Source organism: Hyaena hyaena, unplaced genomic scaffold (assembly GCF_003009895.1).
Source record: "Hyaena hyaena isolate Hyena2069 unplaced genomic scaffold, ASM300989v1 scaffold_334, whole genome shotgun sequence".
In the NCBI taxonomy this organism is placed as follows: Eukaryota; Metazoa; Chordata; class Mammalia; order Carnivora; family Hyaenidae; genus Hyaena; species Hyaena hyaena.
In genome coordinates this window covers 788,893-799,248 of record NW_024080967.1, presented here as the reverse complement: position 1 = coordinate 799,248, position 10,356 = coordinate 788,893, and the positions used below count along the sequence as shown (strand labels likewise).

Sequence of the window (10,356 nt, the reverse complement as noted above, 5' to 3'; positions counted from 1 at the left end):
AGCAAGCATCTGATGTAGAAAATTCAGTGTAACCTGCAGAACACAATTCCTTTTGGTCACCCAAGAGGGTATGCAAATAACTTTTTGTTACAAAGAGTATTTTTGCATTTTTGTAATGGGATTTTACCTATAAAGATAGTAAAGGCTCATTTACTGAGCAGCCAGTATGTGTCATGTAATTAATAACAATTTTATGTGGATTGATATTTAATCCTCCCAAAAACTTGATGAGTTCGATTTGATTACCATTATCCCTGTTTAATAGATGGGAAGTGACCTTGAGTAATTTACTCAAGCTCACTTAGGATCCAAAACAGGGATTCAAAGCATCAGACACCAGTTAGCACTCTAAATTTCCCTATTTACTATAGTAAATATACTCCCCACCTATATAAAAAGATGTCTATACTCCATTCTGGTAAAATCCTATCTTCTGTCAGATATTCTCTCACAGTCCATTTAAAATACATCCTGAAAGTATCTGATCATCATCATAAGACCCAGTGCCTCCAAAGCATAGTTTTGATTTAAAAATTAGAAGATTTTCCCTATTACAATTATTATTTGTAATTTTTACTGTGTCTAAAGTTTTAAACATTTGAAACATGTTGAAAAACAATAAACTATGACAAAAAAGTTTCATGTTTTAAAAGAACATAACCAGTTAGCTGGGGTTCCATTAAAAGTATCTTACAATAAAGCAAATTTTAATTTTTCATTTAACAACACTAAAGAATGAGGTATATAAATGTTTTAATCACAGACTTTTACTGTATGCAATTAACTATATTTCACAACTAGCATCTTACAAAAAAGACAGTCCCATTGTGCCTGGAAAAAGTACTGCAATTAAACAGAAAATTACATTACCACAAGAAACCACCAAATATCACAACTGTCAGGGTCTACAGTTTTTTTTGGTTTGTTTTTTGTTTTTCTGTTCTTTGAATGTGATCATAGTGTTTTTAAGTGGTATTTTGTATCCAGCTTATGTTTTTAAGTTAATTTATATTCCAGGAGTCTCCTAGAGGTGGATATATATTGAGCAAATGGCTAAAAGAAGCAGGAGACCCTAGGAGAATTTAAGAAGTACTGTGTGGTTTCTAGGTTGGATTTTAAAATACAACATGAAACACATTATTTGTTGTAAACAAAAATGCAAAATCTGTAGTCATAAAAATATTTTATTGGTAATTTTACATAATAGTAAGTGGGGCTGTAAATACTTTTTATTTCAGGATATTGATAAATGCATAAACTGGCAGTTGTGTCTGAAAATAGGATACTATGATTTTCATAAAAATCATTATATTTAATAAGCGGCCAATTAAACTGATTTAAGATTAAGATATTTCCCAGATCTGTGCAACAGTTCCCATTTCTGTATTAGATTCATACTTCTATGACCCTGCACAAGTTTGGGGTAAGACAACAGTGATAAAACTATTATTAAGTTAAAGCTTTTCTAAACTTTCAGCTTTTAAAATATGTCAGGTTTCTTTTCTGTTTTTGCCAAATGTTTATAATTATTTGAACTGTAATGTTTTCTATCATACAGAAAATATACCAGTGTTCAATGACAAGAGCACTAAACCTGAATTATAAAGCTAAATAATCAATGTTTTATTGTTTACTACTCTGCTAGTAAAACATTACAATAATGAATGTTTTAAAAGATAAACAAAAACAAAGATAAAACCAGAAACATAATTCAGGAACAATAATTTAGTAAAATGTGTCAAAAACATTGGCAACGGTTCATACAAATTCTTTATTTAATAACAATTTTCCTATTTAACCACACCAAGTACCAGCAGGTGTATTTAAGAGGATAACCATTAAGAAAATCCTGTTGCAGCAATAGTTGATTAAGTTGATCTTTGACTTGTATACATATAACTATTTGTTTCACAATTCTCAAATAATACATATTTAGGCAGCTTGCACTATGTTATAAAAATTGAAATTCGTACATGCCAATAGTAGAGAATTATGTGTTAGAATTCACTAAACTAAAAGTGAAAATAGACTTACCAATAACACTGCATAATGAATAATTCAACCACATTTTCATGGCACCTTTAACTGTGGAGACCAAAATGTTAAATCTGGAAATGTTTGGTAGGCATAGATTGCGATAAAGTCTAACAAATTCTAACAAATTCCTATTTTATGTAAAACACAAATTATGGATTATGCATGAATATGTTTGTCATGAAAATGTGGTACCTCTTGGCATAATCTGTGTATTTGCATGTTATGACAGAAGTGACTAAGAAATTGGAGAAAATAAACTTTAATGAGATTCTCCATTCAGTGATGAGGCTTCTCCTCTGGGTGAAGATGACCTGGACATTCCCCTCTCTGTGTTATCAGAGCTAGACCCACTCTGACTGTGTTGATCTGCAGAAGCAGCACTAGATGCAGGCGGTGACTTCGTTTTCTCCTTAAAGTCTGTAATAATGACTGTCAGATCTCCAACGGTAACTTCCAAATGCTGAGCACTACTCCGATCCACGTTTTTCAATCTTGGCCTAAACACAAAAAATGAAAATATTTTAAACTAGTTTTTCTCTTTACCAACTTTCTGAACATATACTGAATTAGGAAAAAATAACAAAATGAATACATCTATATTTAAAGCTGTAGATTTATGTGTAACAAACCAAAAAAGTATAATTAACTGTTTTAAATCATTAACATTAATCAAACCAATCATTGACGAATCTTCTTCAACATGACACACTGATACTCTGGAAGCAGTGGTCTCTTAATTGTGCTTTTATGGCTTTATCATAATTTTGCAGATGGCTCATAAATTTTACTAAAATAAATGTTTTAGGCAGTAATGACATACTTTTATCACAGAGTATGTTGATAACTGTTAAGGCTCAGTTATATGCAATGCTCTTATTCCAAAGATGTACACTAATAAGGGCATCATGATTATCTATTCTGCCTGTACCCATGAAGATTTTAATTGGTCAAAGCCCATGCAAGTATCTGTTTAGTATTGTGGATATTGCTCTGACTTTATGACTAAACAAGAAACAGCTCAAATACAAATGTCTTTTGAAGGGAAGGAGGGAGGGTGGGGAGGGAGGGGAGGAGAGAAGAGAAAAAAGAAAAGAGAAGAGAAGAACAAGGAAAAGAAAAGAGAAGAAAAGAAAAGGCATCCTTAAATTTAAGCTTATATTGGTGGCCTCTGTTTAATTCCTAATATACTTCTCAAACTCAGAAAAACACTTTCATGATATTTTATGATAAAGGAGATGAAATCTTTTACTTCTACTTTGTATATGAACAGATTAATGTCAAAAGAGTATATTAAATTAATGGTTTGTTTTATTATTTCAAAAGTGCCATAAAACACTCTTCAATTTACCTGGTTTTCTTATGACTGTTCTTTTTGCTAGTTGTTTCCTTTTCACTCTTTTCTTTTTCTACTTTATCTTTTTTCTCTTTCTTTGACTGTGTAGGGGGCACAAACTGCTGGGTAACCTGCTGTGCAACCAACTGGGAGACAGGTCGAGGTTTCCTGTGTGCATGTTAAAAAGAAATTTTTTTAAATTATAACTTAAGAATATACATTCTTTATGAGAATAGCTCAGATTCTAAGAATGCAGATACATGACATTATTTTCAAGCCCAAAAAATCCTTATATGTGAGATAATTTAATGTGCCATTTAACAGATTTTACACACACACACACACACACACACACACACATTATTCTCCTTCCTATCCAACAAAAACATAACTATAATAACAGTTAAAAGTTACAGCCTAAGATATATGGTCAAACCATGAGAATACAACTGTTACATAAATCAATGTGAAAATTATTTTAAAAAGTATATCAAACCGAATGCTCATAGGGAAGCACACATCTAAATAAACATGAATTTCAAAAACTTAAACTTGAAAATTTATACTGAAATATCGTTTAAGTGTATCCCTTCTCCCTCACAGAAGGAAACAGCTAACCTAACTACCTATGACAATGGCTACTTGCTCTTTCCTCTAAAATATTTCCTTTATTCATTTAATAAATATTTGAGAGTCAAATTTTCTCTTTATTGCTAAAATCCTTGAGGTTCCTTTTATCTCTAGCCATAATCTCAGCACGTTTTGACCTTAGCAATCTGTCTAGTCCTTTGAGACTTGCCTACTTACTCACTTATTCATTTAAATATATTTATGGAGAACGTACTGTAAAAATTGCACCACAATATCTGAAATGTAGCTTGGCTTCATGCTTTACTGCCAGTACAAACTGTCATTCTACTAGTCAAGGATCCCTCCAGCTTTATGGTACAGCTTGGGCAACTGTGGTCAGGGTTCGAAATAAACAATCTCTAAGTTTTTAAAATGAGAGGCAGAGAGTGAGGAGGGGAAATGGGAGGAGTGAAACAGTAAGGGAAGGGAGAATAAGATAAACATAAATTTTAGCAGATGGTCTTCAAAACAATAGTAATTTTATTGCCTGGAAATCCTGAACCCATTTGGGTCAGTAGAGTTATTAAAGAATCTTTTTGTTGTTGTTTCTCTAAAGCCATGAAAGAATAGAAACCACTGAGAAAATACTGCACTATCTACAATGCAAAACTTTAAGGAAGAATCCTTTTAAGGGGTAAACAGGAAACACAGTATGTAAACAGATTTCAGTAGATGGATGATGAATTTTGTTTAGGGCCTACAGAGTCTGAAGTACAGAAAGCATATCCAGGAAAGATATATAACAATTTAAGAAGTAGGATCGATAGATATCAGGGTTAATGATGAAGATCAAGAATTATACAAAGGAAAGTTATATTGAAAGCATGGTAATTAATGGCTGAACTTGATATGGAAATAAAATTTTTTTAAATGGATTAAGACAATGGTTTGGGGGGCACCTGGGTGGTTCAGTAGGTTAAGCTCTTGGCTTAGGTCATCCCTGCATCAGGCTCTGCACAGACAGCTTGGGACCTGCTTGGAATTTCTCTCTCTCTCAAAATAAACATTTAAAACACACACACACAATGGTTCTGGTAATTTAATGTACATCATGATCACCAGCAAGACCTGTTTATAGCCTGCTTAGCCCCATGCCCAGAGTTTCCAATTCAGCAGGCCCTGGGGTGGAGCCTAATAATTTGCATTTCTAACTGGTTTCTGAGTTAGTTGATGCCTCTGATCTAGCCCACACTACACGAAAAAGCTTGAAGAACTGCAATGTATTGTTACTACTGCCAAATAAAGATCGAGATGGAGAGCAGGGAATGGCAAGGCAATGAAAAAAAGCCAGGCTAAACAGATAGGAAGGAATCCAATAATAAAAAGCTAAAGAGTCGGATTCACCCTTAAAGAGGAGAGATCACTGAAGAAATTCAAAATTTAATTTTACAAAGATTACTGGCAGCAGTCTAAAGGGGAAAGATACCTCAGAATGGCTGGGAAACTGTTAGAAAAGCTACTTTAATAGATTAGGCAAGAATAAAAAGGGCTTGAACTAAGGAAGCAACAAAGGGGTAATGTAAGACAGGCTGAAGAAGTAGAATAAAAAATGTGGTAACTGTGTATACCTTTCACCCTTCTTAACCAACAAATATTCATCTAGAAAAACACAAATCCTTGCCCTCGTGGAGCCAATATTATGTGGGTGGAATCAAACAAAAAATAAACACAGAGTCTTAAATGTTCATTTAAATGCTACAGGGAGAAAATGAGGCACATAGAGATTGTTGGAAGAATGGCAATTGTATTGTTTCCTTTTGTAGCATGTAAGTCTCCACAAGGAAAGCTTTATGCGCCAGTGTAAAACTTAGTACCTAGTACAGTTCTGAAAAAGTACTAGATACTTAGTATTTATTGTTGAATGATAAAATCAAGTTTAACAAGGAAGAAAGATATATTTTAAGAAAAGGAGTACTGTGAAGGGCATCTGTGTGGCTCAGTCAGCATCTGACTCTTGATTTTGGCTCAGGTCATGATTTCAGGGTGGTGGGATGGAGCCCTGTCTGAGCCCTGTCATTCTCTCTCTTGCACACATATGTGCACTCTCAAATTAAAAAGAAAAAAGAGTATTATCTCTAAGGTTACTCATTGGACAGGATCAACCACTCACTACACAGAAGTAAACAAGTAACGTAAGAGAAGGGAGAATTAATTTATCTTTTCATTATGTTGGAAAGTGGAAAAAGAAAAGGCTCAAAGGTGTGGCAGGGTTGAAAAAATATTTGTTTAAACTAATGCCTAGTGAATAGTGAATCACGTAAAATTCAATCATTCCAAGATATAAAATGCAATGGAGGTACAGTCATCATTTGCTCTCCCAAGGTAATATGGATTACTGAATCTCTTCCTTCCATAACAAATGACCGTTTAACAATTTCCTTTATTATATTTTGCAATGTCACTCCCTCCATCCTAAAATTTAGTGCAAAATAAGTAAACAAAAATCTTAATGATTAAATTGAATTAAAAATAAAAAATTACAAACACTGAAATAAATTTACATGCTTTTGAACCAGAGCAGAAATCCTGACATTTCTATCAATAAATTGATGTTAGTTACTGAGTAGCCATTATGTGCTGTGGTTAAGTACAGAATATTTTTATAACATGATCAATCACTCCCTCACACCTCTAAGCATTTGTCTCCCCAGTGGGTTCCCAACTAGTATGTGACACTGTTCCTCAACATCTCACTCCCACTTTTTTCAAGTTTATTTATTTTGTGTGTGTGTGTGTGTGTGTGAGAGAGAGAGAGAGAAAGAGAGAGAGAGAGAGAGCGCGAGAGAGAGAGAGCGCGCGCGCGCGCACATGAGTGAATGAGGGGAAGGACAAAGAAGGGGAGAGAGAGAAAGAATCCCACTCAGGCTCTGGAGCTGTGCAGAGCCTGATTCGGGGCTTGATCTCACAAACCATGAGATCATGACCTGAGCCTAAATCAAGAGTCGGACACTTAACCGACTGAACCACCCAGGTGCCCCCCCACTCCTGCTTTTATGTGAGAAAGGGACAATCCTAATTCCCTAACTTCAGTGTCTTGTAACTGTTGCCAAGTCTTTTTCATATGTAACAAGGGTTATCTCTCCAGAATATTCTGGGAATCATTTCCCCTTTTTATAAGGGCCATCAATCTGAAAATGTTAGTAGAGCCTGATTTGCTTCATAACTCAACCTTATGGTTGAATTAAATAAATTTACAATTTATTTTTAAATGAGTTATGAATCTAAAATTCGTGTTATACTCTCAGTGTTAAGAACAAACTACTCAATAAAGGCACACAGAACAATTAGTTAAACTGGTCAGGTGAGAGACTGGCCTCCAAAAACAAGCTAAAAGACTACCACATCAAACTGGAAGTGAAGTAATAGTATAAAGGGTCTACTCTGTGGATAATCAGAAGAATGGTATTGAAGCAGTGAATCCGATGACGTTTCATAAGGATAACCCAAATGGATGCATAACTAAGAGGGATAAAGAACTCTCCCCAAAATGGTAATAAAATGAAAGAAATCAGGGGAATTTATAAGCCCAGTGCTGTGTACTGAATGTTTGTGTCCCTTGCAAAATTCATATATTGAAATCCTACCTCTCCAAGGTGATAGTATTAGGTGTCTGTGTGTGTGTGTGTGTGTGTGTGTGTGTGTGTGTGTGTGTCAGGGGGCGGAGGGGGAAGGGGGATTTGAGAGGTGATTGGGTCATGTGAATATAGCCCTCATGGCTAATGTTCTTGTAAGAGATCCCAAAGAGATCCCTTGCCTCTTCTGCCATGTAAGAAAAATGGCTGTCAATGAGGAAGTAGATCCTTATCAGGCAGCTAATCTGCCAGTACCATGATCTTAACCTTGCAGCCTCCAGAACTGTGAGAAATAAATGTTTTTTTTTTCATAAGCCACCTCATTTATGGAATTCTTGTTACAGCAGCTCAAACGGACTCAGGCAGTTGCTGGAAAGCCAAGAATAGGTCTACTCTAAATAGGAGGTCCTGATATACTTGGTGTTAATTATGTTAGATTTATAGATTTAATAAAATATATGTTAGTGATCAATCACTGAATTCTACTCCTGAAACCAATATTGCACTATACATTAACTAACTAGAATTTAAATGAAAATTTTAATAAAATAGAAGCAAAGCAGTCCTTTGGACAAGTGTGAATGTAAGACTAGTGGTCTAATAAGCAACTATGTAATCTCTGTAACTAGTGTTGTTAATGATTTTGTTATTTTTCAATCACCAACAAATCTATAGTGATTCCCTTTTCCCTTAAGAAAAATGTTATTTATTTCTCTTCTTAAAAAATAGTTACACCTGTTTCTCTCTTTTTTTATCGGAGACTTTCCTAAATGTGTAATGGTCCATTCCTTTATTCTTAATGATGGTGGACTGTTACTTAAAGATTATGATTTACTTAAAGCTCCATTGTTCTAGAGTTATTTGATCTGGTTCAACTTTGGGAGAAAAGCAGCACAAAATATAAATACACAGGTACACAGACAGGCTAATTACTGAAGTGAAGTTCTCTGCTGCTCTCTAGAGGCTGAATGTGCTTTAAAGATCCTTCACTGAAAATAGGAGGATAGGGGGAACAAAGCTTACCTTTTCAACATATCATAAAATGACTCACTTTCACCAAGTTCTACTAAAAAGAAAGCCCTCATATTTCCAGGAATATTAAAGTTTAAACTATGGGGGCAAGGCGCCTGGGTGGCTGAGTTGGTTCTGACTTTGGCTCAGGTCATGATCTCTCAGTTCATGATTTCGAGCCTCCCCCCAACCTTGGACTCTGCTGACAGCTCAGACCCTGACACCTGCTTTGGATTCTGTGTCTCCATCTCTCTCTGCCCCTCCCCCACTTGCACTCTGTCTCTCTCAAAACTAAACATTAAACAAAATTTAATAAATAAGTTTAAACTATGATCCATTTTCTACTTAATGAGAAAAATCTAGAGGATAGTAGGAAATTTTAGAGCTGGCAGATTGATAACTCAGAAAATAATGAGCAGGGTGACATTTGTTTAGATGTGCCTTTTTTTATATTCAGGGATTTATCATTCATGGTTTTGACAGTACATCATAATGCCAAAGATTCTGTAAAAAGGGGGACAAAAATCATCTAGTTAGTAAATTACCATATCTCAACGGCATTCTACTCTCATCTTATTTACATAATGTCATGACTACACTGTAACTTGTGAAATATGATATTCAAAAATTGGGTAATCTCCGTATGTCTATGTATCCTTCATAAACAGCCCAAATGGACTGTGTAAAGTTTTACAGGTCTCCTGATTTACTGTAACATAAAAAAAGGTGAAATTTCAACCATAATAATAATAACCATCAGAATGAAACATTTTTAGGAGCTGCTTCTTTTTCCATGTGGGCAGAAGACTGGTACATGGTGCTTGGTATATGCCATTTCTACCTATGTGTCTGCCTTCTATCCCCACTACCCCACAACAAAAATTCTATGTGCTAAATACTTTAAGAAAAAAATGTTTCAAGCTTGATCAACCTCATCACAATTTATCTTTGTCAAGTTGGACAAGCAAAACAAGTAAGATACAAAATATTTACTGGTTCTTTTCTAACAGAAGCAGCATAACTCATAGATCCAAAAGAAACAGTCTTCATGACACTAAAATATATGATAAAGTGAAGCAATATAATAAATTTCAGTGAGTAAAAACAGCTGAAACTTGTGAGTCCATCAATACACTGCTAATAAAAACCAAAAAGACTAACCCAAGTAGATTTTATAAGCAACTACCTTGTTTCATTTAACAAATGTTACTGCACGCGTACATGAGTCAGGTATAGGTAAGACGCTGGAAGTTCACAATGGGTAAGACAAACATCATCTGTGTGCTCACTGAATTTACTTAGCAGATGAGACAGAAACCATATAAAAGTAAACTTAAAAAAACTAAGTTTTGTCAAAAGTACTTAAGAAGAAAAAAACCAGTGTGCTGTAATGGTGAAAACAGAAAGCAAACTTATTATAAACAGAGTGGAAAGAACTTTATTTAGTTCATGTTTAAACTGTCAGTACACCAGGAAAAAGAGCCATCAGCATGGGCCTTTTTTTCTTAATTTTTTAATATATTTAAGTTTTTATTTTATTTTTTGAGAGAGAGAGATGGCAAGTGAGCGAGTGCAGGAGAGGAGCAGAAAGAGAAGGCAAGAGAGAGAATTCCAAGCAGGCAAAATCCCTGTCAGCGCAAAGCTCGACGTGGGGCTCGAACTCACAAACCACGAGATCATGACCCCAGCCAAAATCCAGACTGAGACACCTAACCTACTAAGCCACACAGGCACCCCTAATTTTTTTAATGTTTGTTTATTTTTGAGAGAGAG

At 34.8% G+C, this 10,356-nt stretch overlaps 1 protein-coding gene across 5 annotated transcripts in view; it reads right to left on the bottom strand.

The window, feature by feature from the left end:
• Nucleotides 1-916: 916 nt before the first annotated feature.
• The window catches only part of YAF2 (YY1 associated factor 2), a 73,078-nt gene continuing 63,638 nt past the window's right edge, over nucleotides 917-10,356 (bottom strand). For 4 of the 5 annotated variants that reach the window (XM_039249329.1, XM_039249326.1, XM_039249328.1 and 1 more), the window contains 2 exons: nucleotides 3,386-3,538; nucleotides 917-2,534 (listed from right to left, as the gene is read on the bottom strand). In XM_039249329.1, the coding sequence (XP_039105260.1) occupies nucleotides 2,297-2,534; nucleotides 3,386-3,538 (391 nt within the window). In that variant the 3' untranslated portion in view covers nucleotides 917-2,296. Of the gene's footprint in view, nucleotides 2,535-3,385; nucleotides 3,539-10,356 lie in introns of those variants that run through there. The other variant, XR_005531261.1, reaches the window with a different exon arrangement.